Source organism: Hyalella azteca, unplaced genomic scaffold (assembly GCF_000764305.2).
Source record: "Hyalella azteca isolate HAZT.00-mixed unplaced genomic scaffold, Hazt_2.0.2 contig16069, whole genome shotgun sequence".
In the NCBI taxonomy this organism is placed as follows: domain Eukaryota; kingdom Metazoa; phylum Arthropoda; class Malacostraca; order Amphipoda; family Hyalellidae; genus Hyalella; species Hyalella azteca.
The window spans coordinates 108114-132720 of NW_025945896.1; the positions used below are offsets into that span (position 1 = coordinate 108114).

The 24607-nt window shown below is 35.4% G+C and overlaps 1 protein-coding gene across 1 annotated transcript; it reads right to left on the minus strand.

Moving 5' to 3' along the window:
- Positions 1 to 6010: 6010 nt before the first annotated feature.
- On the minus strand, positions 6011 to 10079 carry LOC108675918. The gene is made up of 4 exons (XM_018163971.2): positions 9986 to 10079; positions 8780 to 8962; positions 7031 to 7250; positions 6011 to 6220 (listed from the first exon to the last, which is right to left on the minus strand). Exons 2-4 carry the CDS (start codon positions 8960 to 8962, stop codon positions 6021 to 6023), a joined length of 603 nt encoding a protein of 200 aa, XP_018019460.1. The 5' UTR covers positions 9986 to 10079; the 3' UTR covers positions 6011 to 6020.
- Between the last annotated feature and the right edge of the window lie 14528 nt (positions 10080 to 24607).

Consider the following 24607-nt stretch of genomic DNA (forward strand, 5'->3'; position numbering starts at 1 on the left):
TTTCTATTGTAATACTCAATTAAATGCTTGCTAATCATTTATATCCATTCAATCAATAACATAATACTTTCTTAGTATCCAGTTTTATGCATTAACTGGACTGGTTGGGGTTTCCAATATTAAGTATTCGAGGTTACCGTCGATGGGTAATTGCGATATGTTACGTGCGCGGTATGCCGATGACGAGATATTTTCTACATAATCAGTTATCTTTCCGTCGCTTACGAAGCGAAAGTCGCAATCAATGAGATTCTAGCGAAAGCTTTACTGTAACCCTAAAAGAAATCGGGGACTCTTTGATGGTTAGTTGGCATGTATATTATCTAAGTCTGTAACGCACATTATTTATTTAATGTGCGAAATGAACTGTACACTTCATCGGTGCCAACTATACTGTTCGAAAATACGAGAAAAAACGGTGTGACAGGCGTTTTGGTGGCTATTCGCGCTGTGAAAATAAACTGTTTCGCCGTGTTTTAATGTGGCCCTGATTTATTGTGTAAAATTTGAAAAACGGCAACACGGTGTTTTTTCCGTGCCGGCAGGCAACTAAATGCTGGTTAGACAGTTTTAGTGCGATTTTTCGTACAATGTATTACAACTCAGTAAAGTCGCCGATGATACGCAGTAGCAGCATTCATGATGCTCGGGAAACAATTACGTGGTTCTGTGACATCCCTGATGATCTATTACGATGGAGCTTTGAAAAGTTCGTGGAAAATGGACATGACTAAAAATTTTATGAAAATAATAGGATGCCAATACAGTATAGCGATCCTGTATCAATGATTTTTAACGTCTTCTCATGCACGTGAACCCTTAAATTAATGTTACAAGCACGGGACGCTGTTTTAAAAGCAACAACCGTTCATGCAACATGGCATCTGCCAAAATTAAGTACAGGTCCAAAATAAAATTCATGGTGAAGCTTGGGTGGAAGAACAGCCAAATCATTAACTCCCTGGAATACGTTTATGGAGACCGTTAGTGCCTCGAAAAAAATCAGCAACCTGCAAATGGATTAGTCATTCCTGAATCAAAAGAAATGAGACCAAAGATGACCCCTGCAGAGTCAGGCTACGCACATCAGTTTGTTGGGAAAACATTGATGCAATTTTGATCTCATAGAAAGATAGGCAAATAACGACCGAATCAGTAGCAGAGAAATTCAACATCACCGCGAGTTTCACATACACAATTCTGATGGGCAGTTCGGGACTGAGCAAGCCCTCAGTCCCTAATACAGGTTTTGATAATACCCCAGGACAATGTGGATCTGATGCGTTACAAACTGTAATTTACGAAAAAGTTAACACCGTTAGTGGTTCCCAGGCTGTTGCGCCTAGATCAGCAGGAATCAAGGGCCGATCCCTCTAAGGAAATTTTGAATAAGTTGGATAAGAACCCTGAACTTTTTCTTACGCGTGTTGAGACCGTGGATGAAACATGGCTCTACCAGCACAATCTCGAGTACAAAACTCAATCGAAGCAGGGGCTGCTCAGGGAGAAAGTGAGGGTCAGATTTTTAAATAAAAATCTGAGCTTTCAAGAGGGAAGGTTTTCTGGGATGCAGAGGGGATCTTGTTAGTTGATTTCTTCGAGAGCAAGAAAAATGTTACAGCTGTTTACTATGAAGAAGTTTAGATGAAATTTTCCGGGAAAATCGCCGAAAAGCGCTTTGGGAAGCCGCATCGGGGTGCACTCTTCCACCACGAAAATAGCGCTTGGCAGACAGGAGCTGTGCTTCGCGAATTTCGATGGAAAATCATTCGGCATCCACCTCATAGGACCGAGTTTGCCTCATCCGACTTCTTCATATTTCCCAACTGGGAAAAAAATCGTTGAAATTCACCCAGTTTCAATCAATTGAGGCAGCAAAATGAGCTGCCAAAATATTGTTCAAATCGCATGACTCATTTCTAAACAGATGGACTTATGGGCTGGTATCAGAGTTCACAGAAATGTATTGACCTAGATGGAGTATATGTACGAAATAAGCCTTGTGACTTTGATATTTTTTCAAACTGATGTTTTTCAACGAACTTTTTGAAGCACCCTCGTATTGTGTATCTTTCAACGGATCTTAGTTTTCTTTTTTTTTTTGTCTCAGGAATGAAGAGGGAACTGATAAATGGAAATCGGATAATTTAAAAGATTTATTTTGGTAATCTACTTTTCTCTGTTTATCGTTATGGTTAGTACTTATATCTTTTACATTCATAAATATGAAGACATTCCTAAATGTATTCAAACTTTTCTCTGCATGCCCTATTTTTCGCTGAAAATTCAATGCATTGATTGGGCACTTTCTCCACTTTCAACTTTCCCTATAATCAGTAAAAGAGACTTGGCAGTAAAGAGAAACTTCAGAGACTTGCGTGCAATATTTATTTGGCCGTTTTGTTGTCATTGTTAACGTAAGAAGCTACTTGTTATTGCCATCGACGCTTGATGTAAAGGTGCTTCGCATGCCGCGTGCCGGCAGCGTAGGTGATGATGCTACCATTAACCTACATACATCTGTGGCAGTGGTGAATATGGTCGTTGTGTGGCGGATGTTGGGTGGTGCAGTGGACATGGACATTAGCGCTGATTCAATTTGATTTTGGTTCGCATTTTATTGTGGTGTAAATTTTACTACGTCTCGCATATTAGCCTAATTTTAATTACACAGCTTCTTGCATTTTCTACGCGCAAGCATTGAGAAGGTACAAAAAATGCAAACAAACCTTTCAATTGCGGCCAGCATGTATCCATATAGCGGCGATCAGATAACGGTTTGAATCTTTTCTATTCTGTATAAATGTCATTTCAAGGTGGTTAATACATTCTTTACGCTCCAGTTGGAACATGATTATTTTATTTCCATCACAATGAAGCATCCGATTTGCTGTAATTATTCGCGCTTTGCTAACAATTAGATTTCTTGATTTTCGAGTTTAGACAGATTTTCGAGTCTGGCATTTAGACGGCCATCGTTTGTTGTCTCATATTATATAAAAAGTAAGTAATGTTTAATATATTTATTCACAATTATGTAAAAGACTTCTACCATAGCGAAACTATATACTTAAATTTCTTCGTGTATTGCTTCCCTATTCAAGCCACGTTGTAGGACGTGCAGTTTTTGCTAATTCGAGGCGCAGGCCGCAGCGTCAATTTGAGTCGAGGGTCGTTCAAGGATATGAAGTCACACCCACGCTGCTTTCTCCAGTCAAAAGAGGCGCTTCTTCACAAGAAATGCGTACTTTTATATCATTACTGGATGATGAGAAGATCTTTTCTGGCCGAGAATTAGGACGGCTTGAGATATTTGGTTGATTGTTTGAGATTTGATACGGCTTGTGAATTCCTTTTAAATTCTCGGTTCTGTTTTTTTTACTTGGAGTTTAGTGAAATTTTTTGCTACAAATCAGTGGTTTCATTAAGCCCATTTTTGGGGGTTGCAGCCCACAAACATATTCTTCAGTTGCCTAAATAAATTAAAGTGCATTTATTAAATATATTAATATATTCCTATATTCGTTACAAATCCCACGAATTGAATCTAATTTGGCCTGAACATGTTTTTCGTGCTTTAAACGTATATGGTACTTGCTTGCTGTACTGAACTAAAAACCTTGTTAGCTGTTTATGAAATTAAACGATCTCTCACATCCATCACATCTACTAGGGCTAAATCACTCGGTCTTCGAAGCCTAGAGACGCTTCCGTTTCAAATTATTGTTTTAATATTTGTCCCAATATAACTCCAATTTTGAAGCTTTTTAACGAATGTATATGCCTTCAGAACTGTAAACTGAACAATGGTTACAATTTAAATTTAAACTGGAACGCCCCAGCAAAAGACTGGTCTCTCTTGTGGGTCCTATGTATTGCAAGCGTCAAAAGATTCCCATTGATTCTTATGAAGAGCATATTGAGTACATATTATTTGATCAAATTTGCAATTAATTTTTCATCTATATTTTGCCAGCATTACTCAAAATATAAGTTTCATTGCACAAACACAATCGTTTGACTTGAAATCTATCATGAAAAGTATCCAAAGTCCAAGTTCCTTTTGAGAATACTGCTACTGAATAAATTTGTCCCGGCAGATCGTTTTATACTGATCGCAATTTCCAGTTTTCAGTACCTAATTCATGTGAGTTCTTATCTGAGTTAGAAATGCATATTCGAAATTAATAACATTAAATTATATATACTGGTCTTACAAGATACTAAAACTGAACCCTTTTAAATGATTAATTAATACCAGTTACAGCTTTCAAAAAGCTTACTTACTAGCATTCGTTATTTTCACTTAAAATCCTTTTGCATATGAATGAATAAAATTTCGTGAGACATTTAAGAATGTTATCCCTGTAAATTGTCCGTTTTCTTCTGTACTCAAAGCGATGCTTCAAAGTTTCTTAGAATCTTTCTTTAAAAACTTGCGTCCGCAGTCTGAACTTCATAGTTCTTTATGGAAAAGTTTACATACCAAATTTACCTTCCTTACCACTTAACTGCTTGCTATGAGAGAGACTAAATTTCCAAAGATAAATAAGCAGTTATCCCTAAATCGTTTTCTGTAGCTGTTTCACGTCTGACCATTTACGGATGGACTCGCAGCCGGTCCCCAATCCAGCACACAAAATTGGTGGTGCACGGCTGCGCTCCCGTTTTCAGATATATTGACTTCCCATTTTTTTGTGCTACTTGGTATGCAACATTATGCAAATGTTCGATTAGTCGTTCATTTTACTGAGATGTTCAACCCGCCATTTGTTGACGAAAAAAATAAGTTAACTTCAGAAAGCACAAATAGATCAGAAGCGTTGAGAATATAACATTTTTCGTTAATTATTTGAGATTCAACCCGATTCAACACATAACAGTTGTCAGCTATCTTGTTCTCATATCATGTTGGACAGCGGATTTTTAACACTGGAGTATCTTAATGAATTCCCTCTCCGTGTTAGTCGCATGATCAATTTAATGGGAAAATGTGCCAACCCTGGTCATGAAAATGCGTTCGGTTCCATAAAATGGAACTTCTTTTGGAATAAATCAAGGAGCAGTTGAACTTTTTTCAAATACGGTGATTTATTGCATTTCGTCCCTCTTTTTCTTCTATAAAAAGTAATTATTCAAATGTTTGACTTGCAAAACTTCACGATTTTGAATATCACAAAGAAAGGTTCATGCTTGATTTTGCATCACAAATCTCGGGATATTTAGAACAAAGTACCTAAAGTCATCCCAATTTTTTCCCAGATCATTATAAAAGTAATTATTAATCTCAAGTTTAATTTGGAGTGCGAGCAGAGTGATTTTGTGTGGATTAGATGATGCTATAAATCAAATAAATACCATAATTAAAACCTATGAGCTAAAATAAATACTCATTTCTAGCCTAGAAATTACTTCTACCATGCATGATTTTTGATGTCCGTCAAAAACAATTTCATGCTTTTTTCTAATCAGATTATTAATTTCTAAATATAATTATGTCCTATTGTTTGCATATAACTCTTCAGAACATTTGCAAACTGTGATCAAGGTAAACCATTCCTGCTTAGTTTAATCGCATGGCTGCTCATGTAAGTAAGTGCTTAATTGCAAAAAATATAATAAACACACAGTAACAGTTCTAAAAGAAACCACAGCTCTAATTTGAATAAAGCTATGGGTCCACTAGCTGCAATTTTTGGTACACATTGAATAACTTTTCTTATCTTATACTGAGTAAAGGTAACTGAGAAGTACCTTTACTACCTCTAGTACTTGGAAAGTGATGATCCTATATCAGTTGACATAGAGTTTTCCTAGTATACGTAAACATATATACTGCTTACTAGCCACGGGGTTTAGTTCTAGAACACCATGAGCTAACAAGTTTAGCTAAAACCTGCCGGTATACGGCAGGTTTTAGCTAAACTTATTGATTTTATTTTAAGTTTATTTTTAGCTAAACTTATTTATTTTATTTTAAACTTATTTATTAATAAGTTTAATGATAAATGTACGGAGGATCAGATTGTATTGTTGGAATACTCTTTGTAGACATCCAGGGCACTGGACAGTTTCTCCAGTGCCCAGTTGAGGTCACCATGTGAGGGCACAAGGCTTCTGTAGCTGCTGTACGAGTCACTGTTGTACCCTTGTACAGGGTAGGCTGTGTAGTACCCCGCATCAGTACCAGTCTCATCGTAGTCTCCACTCTTCTCGATCTCTGCGAGGTAGACTTAGTTTCATTAATAAATCATGACGTATGTCTTGATCATCTCAATAAAAAATTGATGTCACTTATTTGCTTAAAATCGCAAGTTAACTAAAAATTTAAAAGCAAAGAATAGCCCACAAAAATTGATATATCTATAGAAAACGTAGATATGAATTTTTTTGGACTATTCTTTGCTTCTAAATTTTTACTCAATAAAGAAGAGAAAGCTCGAATATTTTGGCCTCATGTTTCAGAAAATAAAATAATTAACTTACAACAGAAAACTACTACTATGAAGCCCGAGATCATTTCCAACATTATTATCTCAAATTTCCCATGATAATATTGCATTATGCATTAGCATTTTTGCATAATCCAATAATCAAGCTCTATCGAATTCCTTGCCATCAGCGGTAGGGTAACTGATAAATAATTATTTTTCGTTCTGTACAAAAGTATCGGGGCCTATTACAGGTAGATCATCGTAACGACCGTTCTACTTTGATACTTTGACCAATAATATTTCACTGACAACAATTGGCTATAGCAAACGATGGACTCATTGTATTTATGCCTGTTTTTCACCACTCCAATCTTTGTGCATTATATATTATTAGCGCGTTTAATCGGTTTTATTAGCGCATTTATTCGGTATTGATACCACATTGCCCCAAAAAAATATCGGCTGGTTATTTAGACATTTGCTTATTACCTCTCAGTCTCTGGTACAGTAATTGCCGCATCTTACGTACCTTATTGAGAATTCCTAATGGAGCGAGTTATTAATAATATACAACCCACTTTAAAATCCCCACTCACTGAGAAGGTAGCCGATGAGCCCCAAGGTGATAATCTGCAGCACTAACACGGGGATGGCAATCCCCAGCACTGCCCAGTTCCCCAGTAGGCTCAACTTTTCCCCCAGCCCCGTAAGGGAGGGCAGGAAAGGGAAGTAGGGGACTTTTTCAACGCTGAACGTTGGAGTCCCAGGATCTCCACACGTCCCGCACCACCGACCTTCTTCTCCATCTTCCTTGTCCTGTAGGGAAGAAGGGGAGAAAAATTAAAAATTTTCAAATTGGTGACATGTTAATTGACGTAATTTTTGGGCAAAAAACGAATTAGGAGGAGAATTTCTGTATTTTTTTAATTAGAATTTTCGCGTTATATTCCGTTACCCTTCTTTTCGGTACTACAATTCAAGCAGCTGCAAGTAATCAACTCACTCGAAGCTAATATGCCTATGTAAACAATCGGATGTAATTAATACGAATATGAGCATGAAACAAACCATTCCAAGTAATACGTTACTGTTAATTATAAGGTAGGAGTCACTAAGAATTGCAGTGTAGAAATTACTTTTAATTATATGTAATTAATTTTTAATTCAAATGACATAAATATGATTAAATTTTTGAATATTTTATCTGTCCAATCTACATATATGTGATTGAGTATAGTCACCAGAAAACAACGTATGAAATCTACAAAAAGTCATGTAGTGTCAAAGTTTATTTAGTATTTTATCATGATCGGCGCTATCGTCAAGTTATCTATACTAGACAAATCGTTTATACTCGAGATCGCATCGATGTCTGCAAGGAGCTGGTCACGATGATGGCACGAATGTAGGAGAAATATTGGTTCATGGTTGAGTTACATCACAGTTTATCCAATTTATAAATATGGCTGCTGCTACCTGTCATTGTTTGATATTATAGTAATCCTGCTGAAATATTATACAAAACCATGTACGTGTAATACTTTTATACTTTTGTGGGGTCACTGCGGATTCGTCGATAACGCCGGCTTGGAAGTACAAAAACTACTAGGGCTTTTTCATAACTTGCTTTTTATGTCAGGTATTGTTCTCGTTGCACGTGTTTGAACTCTGTTCAAACACGTGCAACTAAACACTAAATTTTTGTCTTTTTAAAATTTCAGGGACCACTCCGCGTTTCCATACGCCGGGTGCAGAAGCAGTACTGCGACAAACAACATCTTCATAGATCCTGCATCTAAGTACTCGTATGAACGTCTGATTTGACTTGGTAGTGCATTTGCTTCATCAAGTTGCGCTTCAAAAAAGGACGATCTGGAAAAACATTGAATCATTGTGAACAAAAACCCGAGGATTTTTCCCTCTGTCGTCTTTGCATGTATAGTTTTGACGATTATCATAGCGTTTGTCGTAGCGATTTATCGTAGCGTTTGTCGTACCCGTATCGTAGCGGTCTTCTTTCCTTCTGCTTAGCAATGGGCTCTTTTTAGAGCTCCACTTCGAGCAAACGATGCAAACGAAATATTCGTAGCGTTTCAGATGACTATAGATCGTCCCGTTCTTGCTCATTTCCTTGCAGTATTCACACACGCTAACTTTTCATCTACGCATTTCGAAGTCCAGCGCTACTACTAGCTCGACACCTTTTGTAAAATCCAACCACTTAGTCAGAAGGGGTGAACAATTAAGCTCCTATGGATTCTCTTGAATTGTAAAATATTAAACATAACTCAGTAAATCCTATATCTAATCACCTAAATTAAAAACAAATGAAGTCTAAGTTTTACCTCTACTTTTATTTCATTTTCTTCTGCATCGTCAACGTTTGGAAGCGAGGATTGCTCCCTCACAAGTCTGTGAGGGGAGATGGCGTCAGGAGACGGCATGTAGCTCTCGTCGGCACGGCATGTCTGAGCTGCAAGTGACAACAGCAATACGCTCACAAACGTGCTTCTTCCATTCATGCTCATCTGCAAAAAAATTTAAAAATTTGCTCGTCGTCGAAAATATGTTTAATGATATTTTGTTTAATATTTTGAGTTTTTAAGATGGCACAACTAAAGTAAAAAAATTACCGGAAATTACATCTTGGTTGCCGTATTACTGCATCTAATCCCGATCGAACACGAAATACTCAAATTTCCTTTTGTGCGATACCAAGCTAAATAAAAATGTAAGGAACGAATAAATATAAAAATATGATAATTCTGGGCTAAATTGTTCAGAAATTGATTAATAATAATAAGAAGGTTGTTACATCAGTTTATATTTAGCATATTTAGAAGAGCTAAACTCTTTAAAAAACATTGGCAAATGCCGATACTCCGTTGAAATATTCAATATCTAGTATAAACATTTGAATAAAAAAAAAATAAAAAAAACTTGAAGTTCTCACAAATCACATCACTAATATTTATTATTGAAAAAACATATGTAATTTTTAGCAAACTTTTTGTAGAAAAGCTTCGGCGAAAATTGAATTATATCTTTTCACGATTTTTTTCGTGTATTTACTGTTGTTGCTGCCTATTCACACACATTGCTGTGTGTAGGCAAGTGTTGCCTGTGCCACTTCACGTTCACTTGCTTTAGCGTGCGTTCACAAGTTTTCACAACCTTTATCATCAATCGTTATCAGTGTTTACTGTCATTGTGTGTTTGTAACTTTCGTGTGTTTATAATTGTTACCGCCTGTAAACAATGGCTTAATCCTGTTCGCAATAGTCACCATGAATTATTATTGTTACTGGTTGTTCGCAAGAGTCGTCCTTTGTTCGCAAGTGTCTTCGTGTGTTCGCATTTGGTCGTTTCTCTCATCATATATAACCTAGAGTTATAACAAGGTAACTTTTATTTAAGTTATCCATCATGAGTTCCGATAAGTCAGTTTAAAAATTAACTTCATAGGATGTTTCTTGTTGTGAGTTACTTGATTTGTGAAAGTTGCAATTCGTTCTTTACATTTATATATATTAATTAATGTATGTACATACCTTAAAAGTGGATAACAAAATATTTTTCTGACTTCTTTGACGTTGAACAACTGTTGTTAATAAATAGATAAAAGAAGGTTGCAAATGCTCAAAGTTTTTCTTCAGAATTCTTTTTTTAAAGTTATATAGATATTGTTCTGCCCATTATTGAATTTATCCCTAAAACCGATCCAAGTTCTGTGCTACTAGTGATTCTAACTCATGCACGCACTTTGTTCGAAATTGCGACAACCGACTTGCTTCTGCGGTGGTCACAAGGCGTCTGATTCCTCGCCCTCTTCAACTGCCTCTTATATACCCGCGCTGGTGATCTGACCTCCCCTCAAGTCAGATGCTGGCTTATGTACGCCAAAACAAAAAACTTCGTCATCTTAAGCCTTTTTAGCGCAGTTCTCATTTATGGAAAAAAGGCGCTATTGTGCTCGCCATGTCCGTCCGTCCGTCTGTCTGTCCGTGACTTCACGTTTGCGTCGACGAGAAAATGCGCTTTCTGTCACTCACTGCAGTGAGTACTGATCTAATTTTTTAATATTTAAACAGAATTTGTGCACCAAAATCATTTTCCTAACACTTATTTATTCCAAGTCCCTATTTCGTTGCCTATATAATGCTATGCTCTCTAGTCATCTATTTCTAGCCAATCAGCTTTTCAGATTATAACGATCTATTTTTGGAAGCCATGACATATTTATTATCAATATTTCCAATAAAGTGTTGAAGCGTTACATTAAGACACCAGTGGAACATCACTGATGCTCACCACCAGCGACCGAAGCAAATTTGAATGTAAAACATTTAGCGAAGCACAATTGCATTAAATTATTGGGTCTCTCTATGAATTTTGTCGAGAAAGATTTAATGTAAAAAATGGTCATTTTTTACCCGTAAATTTAATTTTTTTGCATTTTAAAGTGAAATTTGCCCTAACCAAATGAGATGCAATCATTACCCACAGTGTCGGCGATCATGATCATATCCCGCAGCTCCGTTGGCTCACGCCTAAAACTTTCCCTCGCACTCCTTCCTTCATTCGACTCCAGAAAACTTTCGCTAAAAAGAGCCGTCGTGTCAGGCCAGATTAACATCGCGTTGCCAGGTATCATTCCGGGTTCGTTATTGGTGTATTTCGCTCATAGTTCCATGCTCCATTGCTTGTAGTTTTTCTTCGACCTACATGAGATTTCTAGATTTAAATAATTTTATCAAATTTTTAGTTCATAACTCGTAATATTCTCACTTTTCAAGAAATTGAAATAATCTGTTGGATGCTCCATCTAACTTCGACATTTGTTCCATATATTATTAGAGAAATTATTTGCGAGTAATACTATTTCTAATGCTTTTAGACTCAATCGACGATAGGTGTGTTCGTTTATCTTAAATTATATGTTCTTGCATCACAGTGCATATCCAATACCAGAGAAAAAACTTTTATTCTCTTCGCCTTTGCCTCATTTTTACAGTCATTGTTATCATTCTGCTTCAATTTCTCGATGTTTTAATATACGCTTTCTCTCGCATTGCCTCTTTATGATTATTTATTTTTTCATAGTTCATAAGAGTCCTTCGCGTTTAGTGGGAAATCACTTTTTCAATCGGTCTGTTATTTGTTAAAAGCCCTGAGCTATTTGAAAAGAATTCAGTACAAAAGAAATAGTAAATAAAAGTGCCTACAAAAAAATATCAGAATTTTAGAAAGGAGTATAGGGTAAATGTGTGAACGTAATACAAAGTGGTGGAGTATTGATCTTGATGAACTGTTTTAATACTTTAGATGCGGCTGTCATTTAAGTATAGATCTTGAAAAAGTATTCTAAAAACAGTAAAAAATTTTCTTTTAAATGTGGATAGTGATAAAAAATATTAAACATTTAATCAGATTTCTTCGCTTGGATTTCGAAAGCTAATGTGATACCACATAATTGACTCAAGGATGATTTTATACAAATGAAAAATATCCCTATATTTTTAGCGTTCTTCATCTCAGCATCAAAATATCTGATCGTGAAACATTTCAAATATTTTTACAATATTTATCTCGCGAAATTACCAGCGGACCACAGTATTTGGTCAAATAATCTCATCGTGGAATTTTCCCCATCATTTGTCTTAGGGCACCAGAATTGTTTAGTTCAGGGGTCGTATCGCAACGGTCGATAAATCCTTTCCTGATAACACATAAAAAATTTCTCTGCTCCACATTGAAAGCGTCGAGAAAGAAAGGTTAAACCCTCACTGCGTCGTGGCGGTGAAATGCCAACAACTTGTATTATCTTTGCACTGAACATCTAATTCATTTCCACTGTACAATTAAAACTCTTTGATGTTTGATATTTATAAATATTTCAAGTTAGAGCTTAGGCTTTAAGAAATTCGTTGCCTCCAAGTGTTCGGCACGTGACTGGCAACGGTAAGAAGCACTATTTAAGTTTATGTTCACCTGCTACTCGATTGGTCAAAATTAGAGGCTATTTAATAGAAATTTTGACCCCTATTCACGAAACGGCTACATTTGAATGAAAATGAAATAACTTGGAAGAACCTTGCACAAGTCCAGAAGTATTGTTGCATTCATGAATTAACGTTTTCATTAAGCGGCTTTTGGACTGAAATAAGAAATGATGGAAGAAGCGGCGGTGATAGTGTAAGGTAGTAAAAGTAACGAATTTTATTTTCGACTAAATAATTATTTTCCCTTTACCATGGCAACACCGTTTAGGTAGTTCACGTCGTTTTCACATTCACTCATTATAGTCATTCATTATCGTCCGTCCAATCTTCACAGCAGGTTAGTATAAGTTCTATACATTAAGAACAGGTTAATTTGTAATCATCTGAATAACTTGTATTGTAATTTGTTCCTTCAACTCTTAAATGACGATTACTTACTAGCATATAAAATTCGTAATTCTGCAACAGAGGCCGGCGTAGTGTGCATGGTATAGAGGTAGGTCGTGCACTGGTGTATCGCTGCGATCGCATTTTGAGCGCTGGTGCGTGTCAGTGCTACTCGAATTTCGCCTCTAATGAAGAAAGGAAGAGCTAATTCATAACTTTACTGGCGGTTCATCGCTAGCGCCGGCAAGTATTACCTACTATTAGAAACGTTGAGTCAAAGTATTGAAGAGTCACTTATAAAAACAGGTGACTTTTTTAATGGCAATTTTGCTCATTTCAATTTTTATTTGTAACATTAAATGTATCCAATTATAGTAGATAATCTTCACCATATTGATGACAAGTATTTCCAGTCGTGCGCGGCAACCGTAATTTAATAGAAACAAATTTTTTTTAATTAATTGGACGCAGGTTGTCTTAATAAGCAGGATAAAAAGTGACACCAAATTCTGTTTAGAACCGTTCTCGTTTCTATTGCATTGAACGTGGCTATTTTCTCAATCACGATTATTATCACCATAATTTATTAATATGATATCAAGGGCGATTATCCAAACGACGGTTAATTGGCGCGTCGTTCATAACTTAAAACTACCTAATAAGTTTAAGGATAAAAATAATACGCAGAAGTTGCTCTTTAACGAAGTTGAACTGAAAACCAGATAATTTTTTTAGTAAAGTTTTTTTCTAGTCTTTTTCTTGATTTGGTAAATTAAGCTTAGGTAATTTTTAGAAATTAAAATTAGGGTTTACATAGAGCATTTTATTATAACTTTACGATGTTTCGATTGGAAATTATTCATTATCAAGCATGGTGAAGATTTTGTCCAAAATTTGGATTTTATAATAACATATGTGCAAACATTAATTATTATGAATTTACAGCTATCGCCACTCATATAGCGCCGGTGCAAAGCGACGCATGATGATGCTGGTGCAAACTTCCACTGGACTAGAACCTTGACCATAAATATGGACTAGAAGCAGCTATCAATTTAACATCCATTAGATCTGTCAGGATGTTGAAATTATATCCGGATGAATTCTGAGTTTCATTATCGAGTTGAATCTATAATACTAAATGTTTGTGCTATCTCGCTCCAGAATCTAAATTTTATTAATGTCCCGTGGAAACCTTTTATTAATGTCCCGTGGAAATTTTCATATCCTACCAAAAGCCGAAACGAGAAAAGAAAGGAAAGAGTCAAAGCGAAATACTATCTAGTTTTCCACGAGAGGTGCATTAAAGAATAAAATATTGTACATTTTAATTAACTAATAAATTAATTAAATAGAATTATTTGATATTTTGTACTACGAATTCAGAATTTAAACGTAGAATTGATAAATGAATTATACTCTGCAGAAGTAAGACTATACTAACTTGAGAATCTTGTACCTGACGAAGGGGCGTGCAAAATTTCCAACCCTATATCCCAGTTATAATTATGACATCAATGGTATAAATTGCTTTATTTTTCGTATAATTTTTCACAATAGAGCTCATATGCAAAAGAAATTCATTATTTATATTGAAATTTTTGTTCTAAGGTAATAAGACCTGGAATTTTTTTTCACTTTTGGCTAGTACACCGGAACCTTGGTTCCTACCAATAGACTTCAACTACATGAATGATACAGACGACAATATAGGATGCTATTGCTTCTTATATTGCTATCCTATATTGCATCTTCAATCATTCACTTTAAAAATGGTTCAAAATGTTCCAAATTTGAAACCATTATGAGTGTTCGACTAACAAAATAATAAAAACGAATAATTCTAATAAAAAATGAATAATTCTAATAATAATAATAAAAAATGCACTATTGTGCTAGTCATGTCCGTCTGTCTGTCTGCCTGTCCGTCTGTCCGTCTGTCCGTGACCTCAAGTTTTCGTCGACGAGAAAATGCGCTCTCTGTCTCTCACTGCAGTGAGTACTGAGTTATATTTTTTCGTCTCACTCCGAAAATCATCAACGCGCGTTATTGTGTCTCCACCATACCAATCGTAAAATAAACTTAAAGAAATAATGTTATTTTCATCTAACTTTGATAGCAGTCTCTTCATTGCGGCCATATTTCCAATGATTTTTTAAACAAAGTCATATTCAAGGTTCTGCATCATTGTTGTTAATGTGAGTTATCACAATTCTCAAATTGTAAAATTAAGCAGTGACACGAGCTCCTCTGAAAAGAGTCATACATCTGGTGGAGTGTGATTAGGAAATAATATGCATTCAAAAAGTACTTTTGAATGACCACACTTCTAGAGAGGCCGGACCGCAGTGTTACACTTGTACAATGAATTTCTTATTTTATTGTTATATACAATTTTTTTATTTATAATTTTTTTTCTTTTCTGTCAACTGATTTATGCGTTGTCTCTTACTTTACGCAAGTGTGCAAAATTTCAGATCGATTGGACGGGTAGAAGTGTGTCAAATATCGATTATCAGATTTGTAGCAGATAAAACTATTTAAATTTTTTAATATTGAATTTTTTTTTAATTCTTTATTCTGTCAATTTATTCATGCATTATCTCCAACTTTACGCAAGTGTGCAAAATTTCAGATTGATTGGACAGGTAGAAGTGCGTTAAATATCGATTATAAGATTTGTAGCAGACAGACAAGAAGTGAAGTTAAAGAGAAGTCAAAACCTATTAATGTACTTATATAACTAAGCTACATAGTTTTAACCAGGAAATGAAAGCCATCGACGAAAGATTTAATAAATCAACACCTATTCAACCTGCGGTATAGTTGATATAATTGTGACGGTGAAATAAACAGCAAAATAATACACTTTAACGATACGAGAGGTCACAATTCCGTTGTAGACTTTCGTGACAATTTTTCTAATTGTTTTCGTGTTAATTATTTTCTGCTAGAAAATATACACGCAATCAAATAAAATCCTTTAAACTACCTTCAGGAAACATCACGTCACTTTCGCCCGGACTTTCCATCGTTCCTTATTGCCGTGATGACAGATTTGAAATGCCTATTATTTTGCTCCTAATTTTGTCTATTTTGCCTGGCGGTGACTTATGGCGCTGGTTTTTATGGAGGTAGAAAGCAATGCGCAAAGCGAGGAATCTTCAACGCTATTTCGAAGAGGCAGGCACGCCATTAACGAAGATTAATGCTTCGAACTCATCTTTGGCACGTAACAATGAACGTAAATTGTTTTTCTGTTTCTACGGAAAGACCGCGAATGATTCGGTGTTGTCTATTGTATGTTATTGTGTATAAGGGCACCACAAAGTTTATTCTCTACGGTAGGGATTCTTCTTCATGTCTGAAATATTGTACTCGACTAGAAATAAAAATTATGAATTGATTAAAGTTTTGGGCTATAATTAATTTTGTTCATTTTATCGAGTTTTCTTTTTTTTGCGTGGTTAAATGTAATCCAAATCCTATCCTATAACAAATATCATTTTAAAATTTCAAAAGCATATTTAAAAAATGAAAACCCTTAGTTACGATTACTTCTCTGGTCACAAGTGCATGGGCACTGATGCATGGTCACTAGCGCGTGGTCACTAGTGCGTGGTCACTAGTGCACGGTCACTAGTGCGTGGACACTAGTGCGTGGACACTAGTGCATGATAACTTGTGCAAAAACTTTCATCAAACCAGGGATGTTTCAAGTTTTCAAATGGAATGTTTAAAAAACCAGGGATGTTTCACATAAAGGTTTCGTAGAAATGTAAATCAATATTTATATATAATTTATAAATATAAATGTTTTCTTAAAAATTCGTTACATACAAAAATTCGTTACGATGCCTGTCATACTGAAACGTGCATGCGATGCTTACGAGCCAATAAGCTCTGCTCCACTTCAATATTCGTAGGGTAAACGCTGTATTTCTATTGTTTTAAGTGATACATCCCCACTTTGATACAATAATGACTATTAACTCTAGTGTGCTGTAGCGCTGTTATCATTATGACCATAATTAGGGCCCTGAAGAACTAGCCTATCACAACTCCCTTACTTAGTTGCCACTACCGGCATTAGCAGTTATATCAACAGAAACTGAAACCAGAGTGAAATTTTCACCCGGGACCGCAATTTTCACGCATCCCGCTGCCCCATTCAGTTCTAAGTTGGGGAAAGTGTAGCTTCTGCTGGTCTGAAGTGCGGGCGGCGAAGCGTCCCTATGGGATATGATCACACGGTCCACGCTGCTTTCTCCGCCAAAAAGGAGAGGATTTCAAAGACGAACTACGCGTTTTTTTTCGCGTCATCGCAGATTTTCTCTCGCCAAGAACTGGGTCGGCTCGAGTCCTTTTTTTTTAAATCGAGAGCTCACGTATTTCAAGGAGCATGCCACATTATCTGAGATATTTTGCGCACGTTTTTTATTTAGAATTTGTATGACTATTATCTATAATTTGATCTAAATTATTTTTTCCAAATTCAATAATTAAATGCTCTTCATTTATCGTTCTTATTAACTACTTGCAATTAAATGTGTACGAAAACTGCTTTGTGAAAAAAAATTTGAATATGTGCAAGTTTTTTGGCACTCAGTGATGCAAACTTCTGTGGATGCGTTATGTGTAGATTAATATTGAAGATCGGTTAATGGGCGCGGTAATGAGTGCACGTCAAGGGCGTTTTTCTGCGTTCTTATTCCAGATTCCAATTTAAACATTGCAGTTAAAACTTCTCTTGTGTACTGGCAGCGAGTTTCTCATGCGTGAATGCAATTCTCATCGGAACAGAAACCTTCGTTTCTGGTGCAGCATACCAATGTTGGTCATCTCAGTTGGTCTCTCAGTTCAGAAAGGTGATCGTGTTAGCTGCTGGTTCCACAATCTCTCTCAATTGTACGTAGTTTCTTCGGATGAAATTGCGATCAACTCCGTCCTCGTTTGAAATTTCTGACCGGATTTCCAGAAATGAACGCAAATACTCGAAGCATCAGATTTGTTCTCCTTGTTTGATCAGCACAGAGCACGATAAATCCTGCCCCCATAGCAGATTTCCGTGTTTTATTGGTCACGTTTGTGGAGAAGATGAGCGAGCAACGCACGCCAGAGACAAGTTTTGCAGGGCCACGGCTGGGACGATGCTTGTAGGAGAAGCCATAGTCATATGATCCTTACATTCATTCGAAATAAATCTAAATTCAAATGATCTCAAAACCAGTTCTAACTATCTAATGAAACCAAAACCAGTTCAAACTATCACCAGATGGTGATAGTTTGCAATTGAGATGGTTTGTTACTAATTCTCAGCTGGTGCTTTGTTCCGCCGAAAAATTAAACATTGTAAAATTCAACTTGAGTTACAGTGAGTATGAAATTTCGATTTTAACCGAACACAATACGGTAATTTGATTCCTAGTTTCTAGTGCTCGCTTCCGCTGCCATTTACCTCGTGTTATTAGGGGTAATTAACAGCAACGAACAATGTCAGTGATAGCGATATAGTGTGCAACTAATATTAGGCTTGACTTCCCCAGCTGTCAGTATCAGCTGATTCACTATTTTCTTCACTACGCTTGTTTTGTCTGTATTTGGTCTCCAGAATATATTTTTTGAACTTCACGACTATCCATCTGGTAAATTCTTGAGCGAATTCTTCTGAGGGACTGCAGTAATTGGCTTCCATTTTTAGGTGCTTATAGAGCACGAAACTTTCTTTAAATTTTCCAAGCTCAATGTAACCGATCAGGAACACTTTCTAAACGTCAATTCCTGAATCGTTGATCTTATCCCTTGAGCTGACTAACGTGAGTACTTCCATCACGCATATAATAAAATATAAATATAATTTCTCTGTATTTCTACAGACTTTTAAAACAATTTCTAATAAAAAACCGTGGAGAAATCAGCGAAGTTTTCGAAAATTCGTCGACAAAGTTTGTGGGAATCTCCTAAAATATTCACATATGAAATTTTTAAGATCATTTCACGGGGACGTTACCATGAATGATCACTCAAAATATTCGCTCAAAAAGGCCTACCACGGCTTTCAGGCTTGTGTATGAGACTCCGTTGACATGCCTCTACCAATTACCAATTATTTACCCATAATTAAATATATTGCATCACTCTTGCCATGCCCAATCATTAGAATATAAGCACTTGAATAAAAGTTTAGACTCGGGCTACAACATTTGCGATCTTTTCGCATTTTTTAAGAGACTAACAATAACAACAATATCTATGCAGTCAATTGAAGTAACTGGATGAAATTGAATTAAAGTTAGGCCAGATAATTACGTTTCATAAATAAATTTTCACAAGCATTTTTTTAGCTCAGTGACGGGGTGTAATAGGTTCTTCAACTACGATGTACTCATTCAATATGAACAATTTATTTAAATTTATGATAGTAAGTATATCTTATGAAGATTATTGATGTTAAGTGATGAAAACTTCATTAACAGGTTTCAAAAATTTGAATTTCTTCATATTATTTGCTTACCCGGGAAAGGATTAAACTAGCAAATAACGTTCTTGCCCTCTCCCATTGAAAGCTAAAAACGTTCCTGACAATATCATAAGAAGGTTTCAAGTCTAAATGTTGCAGTGGTTTTCCAGAATGTTTCTCATATATTTTTTTATGATTTCCTTGTTTATTCCTTTCGTGAATTACAAATTTCGATTGCTAGCAAAGATTTCTGAAAAACGGGCCAATTTTTTACCAAGACCAGCAAAGTAATAGACTTTTTTTCTTTTATATTCTTTAACGATTTATGCAATAGAAGCGCACGATCTATGGGAATTAAATACGATATTAGCTTTCCAAATATTCAAGACTCGTATAAACAATATTCAAGAATCCAAGCTCTTAATACCCACGATGCAATACGAACGACGCGGTGTGCCTTCAATAGCAATGATTTGTAGTATAATCAGTGAATGAACGATTCACATCGTCAGTGCGTTCAAGTCGTTTCTCAATACGGAAGATTCGTGTTCGAAATACTTATTATTAATGTGCTCTTTCCTCGCGATTCATGTTTTCAATACTCACGTTTGTAATATATATCATCAATGCTTTTGATTTGTTACCTCATTATACTCACGATTCGCGATTTCAATACTCATGATTCGTATCCTTTACTCATGATTCGTATCTCCCTATTCGTCAGTTAAATGCTAACGATTCGTGTCCTCACTATTCATGATTCGTGTCGTTCGTGCGCCCGTCGGCCAAATTATTTTGCCATGGTCATGCTGGTGCAGTCCGAAGTTGTTCTATCTTGTAAAAAATTTCGGTTAATAATAGCATTGATAAGAAACTAATTATTTCTTTCAAAAGGTCAATTTATCACCTTATAGATTTATAGCCGAAATTGGTTGCCGTAAATCGTCAAATTCTCATAAGCTATGACAGAGAAAATCCATATCGTCTGCTTTGGTTTATTTATATTATACTATAGTATGCTATACTATACTATACTATACTATACAAAACTATACTATACTATACTATACTATACTATACTATACTATACTATACTATACTATACTATACTATACTATACTATACTATACTATACTATACTATACCGAGACAGCGTTACAGGGATGCTCTAAAATAAGATAGTTAAGGCAAAAACTCTTTCTATGAAAGTAAATCTTAGAAAACGAACTCCGACAGGGGTACTACTCAAAGTTTGGCATCTGTTATATGTAAATTTCTGATCTATTTTGCCGTAACGGCGCTTGGCCTACTACAAAGCTAACAAGAATTCTATGCCCGTAAACATGTATTTCAACGATATATTATCAAAATGCGTTGAATAGTTGAGTTCTGTAGATGTTCCCAGGGAAAAATTGAATAAATTTTATTCTCTTCCCGACCTTATTTAATGCTGTAGAAATTATGACTATTTGTGAACCGTTTCCTAAATAAGTTTAATTTTGAAGTCATAAACCAATTTTATTCATTGAGAATGAATTGTGACCATGAAGGGTTCATATTCAAGATTACGATAGCCGCCACAATCTCAACGAGACTGCGATGGCGTGAGTAATTGCTATTATTTTCGAGCAACGTAACTCTAGATTAATGTAACTTCTTAAGCAGCAAAGAAAAGCTGTGGCCGGATTATCAAAACTTCGTAACTTTTTGTACTTACGACAAAAAAGTTATGTGGTTCGTAGGTACACCCTAATTTTGGCATTATCTAAACTTTCGTACGCAAGTCTTAGCTAAAAGCGTATATAAAGCGTAAATGTTTTTCCCGCGCAAATGTTTTGATAATACCACCGCTAGTATTACGTGAGTTCAGACATTATTCAGATGATATTTTTCGAGCAAAACGAATCTTTAATGAACGTGGATCACAAATCATCATCATCGTTGAAATTGGAAGCATTTAGAATTTTTTTTTCCGAATAAATTACCATTATTGACAACATATGATCAATTCATGACTTTAGCTGAGTTCACGATCATTGCGTATGTTACGATCGTTGCCTGAAAAAAACTGAAGTAAAAACGAATTGGCTTTCTTAGAAATTTATTTGTTGATAATCAAGATTTAAAACAGATTATGAGAGATAAAATCGGATTATTTGAGTGCACTGATCGGATAAGTATATTATAAAGACACAATTACACTATTCATCGAAAAAAAGACAGGCATATGACATATTTTGTTAGAGGATCTGTTGAACATATTTTCACCCCAAGACGTCAGTGATAATAAGACTAAGCCTTTCGTCGGGGTTGAGTTTGATTCGATAGTTGCTATCCATCTTCATTGTCTCGATAGATGTCCATACCATGACTCAAAAGTTCGAAGTTTCGGCGGGAAGAAGTTGAGGTGAGAAGGTGGAAAATAGAATTTTATGTGACGTCGTGCACCTCTTATACTCATAAAACTTAGGCAACTCGTCAAGACAGACTGACTTGAATGCTTCCCATGCTCTTCTCCTTAACAATAAAAACTCCTGATAATTAATATCCTGCTACACTTCAGGGGTCAGATTTTCGACAAAAATTCTTTTTTTTTCAAATCAAAAGCACAACATTTTTGTGAATCAGCCGACGTTTGTACGAAAGCGCCATCATTTTCGTCCAATGCTTTCAGGAAGCGTTGACCAACGAAGTCAAGCTTAGTGTAGACATAAGCAGGAATCGCCTTATTCACGCCCCAAACGATGCTATCAGAACTGTTATTGCCAGGGACAAATTGGCTTACAGATCCACAGCCTTCCGTGCTAGTCTTGCTGGGACTTTGATATAGATATATAATTATGAATAATGTATGTATGCATGATGTTATATTTTCGCTTATACCAACCGCGCAAAAACTAAAATAGCCCAAAAGTCGTACCTAGTTAAAATTAACCTCTATTGCATTAATGCTTTTATATACTGTTAATGCACATAATGTAAATAATATGCGTTTAAAAATTACTTTTTAAAGACAACACTTCCAAAGAATCCAGTGTCTCCAATCTTACAAATGTACAATGAATTTTTCATTTAATTTTCAAATTAAAAAATTAGTTTTTCAATTTTTTTTAATATATAAATTTTTTAATATATAATTTTTTTCAAAATTATTTATTCTATTAATTGATTCATGCATTGCCTCTGACTTCACACAAGTGTGCAAAATTACATTGTCTCCAACTTTACACAAGAGTGCAAAATTTCAGATCGATGGGATAAGTAGAACTGTATTAAATTTCGATTACAAGATTTGTAGCAGACAGACAGACAGACAGACAGACAGACAGACAGACAAACAAGAAGTGAAGTTAAAGAGAAGTGTTGTAAAAAGGTATAAAAGGGTAGGGGGACAAACAATTTAAATCAGGTTTAAAATTTGAATTCAGCTTCAGGCAAAACGGTTTTGTTTTGTGCTTGTCTGAATTTCTTTGTAAAAAAACAGTGTTGTTGTCCGATTTTGATTTCAGCAGACCAATATTTCATGCACTATGCATTAGTACAGGAAATATGCACTAATGCATATTATGCGTTCAATTAATGACCAGAGATTGCGTTATTATTATCAAGGAGTCGAACAGTTCTTTAGATGACGTCAGTAGATCAAAAGGCAGATTTAGTAAAGAATAATATATTAACGACGTTTCGAATGTAGCAACATTAATTTTCAAGTTAGGAGAAGCACTGAATAGTAAAATTTTGTTGAACATAAGTACATCATACACGTAAATAGGATTCAACACAAAAATTTCGAGCGAGAAAGTCCTTCCGCAAACAATCTCAAATTTTTAGACAAATCCAGTAGTTTGGAAATAGATAGCTGGGGTCCAATTCAGAAGTTTGTTACAGGGGTTTCTTTCCCTCCAAGTTGCAGATGGCAGGTGAGACGGTCTCAATGTCGTGGTTGTTAGTCTAATTACTCCAATGTAGTCTAAATGATGATGAAGTCTACAACCTACTTTGAAGGAAAACATAAAAGCTATACACTGGCGTTTGACGTTGTTGTCAAAAGCGTCACCAAGCTTTTTGAATTCATCAATTATCTTGAGATGATGTTGCTTGTTTGTAATACTCAATGTTGCAGTTGTTAGTCCAAATCCTCCAATGTGGTTCAAATGATGAAGAAGGCTACAACCTTCTTTCAAGCAAAATTTATAGACTATACCGGCCTCGTGGAGAAATCCTCTTTTGCAGTGGTCGTTGTTGCATACAGTCAAAAGTTTGACGTTATCATGGGTTTCACTGAGTCTGTTTAATTCATCAATAATTCTTGCGATGAAGCTGCTCGCATTTAACACTTTGAGACAGTTTGAGACTCTTTTCTGAGTCTTCAAATTTCATATTTTGGGGTTTTCTGTTGATTTTTTCGGAATTAGTTCACTTCTGTGTCTCACAGTTATCATTTCATTGACTTATGAAACACAGTTATCGACTCCTTGAAAATTATAACGCATTCTCTGGTCATCAATTATACGCATATAAACAAGAAAGTTGTGCCATCTTATAATAATGCATGATAGTGCATATATATGCTCTAATGCATATTCTGGAGCATTTTCTATCATTGAAGTATTTATTAAATAATTTAACAAAAATGAGCAGCATTATGCTTGAATATTTCATGTATGAGTGTAGCATTCACTTAAATTATTTAATAAAACTGTGGTCATTCAAGAATTAAATTTATAATTGTAGCTCTATCAGAGAAATTGCTGCAGCTGTGCAGTATTTATGTGAAAATTAAGTGCATTAGTGCATCATATACTTAGATATGAGACAAGATAAACAATATTTGCTACAGTTCCGCGTCTTTGGAGTTCTTCACGCCTTCTCTAATACAGCATTTCAGTTTTTCTCTATAGAATGAATGGTTTCGTACGAAATGACAGTTGTGAGCGCATTAATTATTTCTCATATGCAGCAGTATAAACCTAGTCAATTTTAGCGCCCATATTTTTATATAAAACACTTAAAAATTACCACAGCACTTTGTGCCCTACAAGTTCTTGCAGGAAAATGTTAAGGTTAATTAGAAACCATGGGTTCAAGTCGGAAAATCAACAATTCGTCATTCTATCATTGAGTCATTTCTAAAATTTTATATTAATTTGGTACCTTTCTTATTGGGTGTAGGTTTCTGAAAAACAAGCTGCCACTGATGATAAAGATTCCGACAAACAAATACAAATGATTTTTAATCCTTGTAACATGTTTCGTAATATGTAACCTAAGATATAAATCATTTAATTATCAGCAGTCGCACCTTTAAAATTTTGTTCAGTTT

What these genes read in the sequence shown, in the direction of transcription:
- LOC108675918 (XM_018163971.2), bottom strand. Translation starts at nt 8,962, where the DNA reads ATGAGCATGAATGGAAGAAGCACGTTTGTGAGCGTATTGCTGTTGTCA. An exon ending in AAAATGAAATAAAAGTAGAG is followed by an intron (nt 7,251 to 8,779) that starts GTAAAACTTAGA and finishes TCTTCCCTACAG; the next exon opens with GACAAGGAAGATGGAGAAGA. An exon ending in GCTCATCGGCTACCTTCTCA is followed by an intron (nt 6,221 to 7,030) that starts GTGAGTGGGGAT and finishes TCTACCTCGCAG; the next exon opens with AGATCGAGAAGAGTGGAGAC.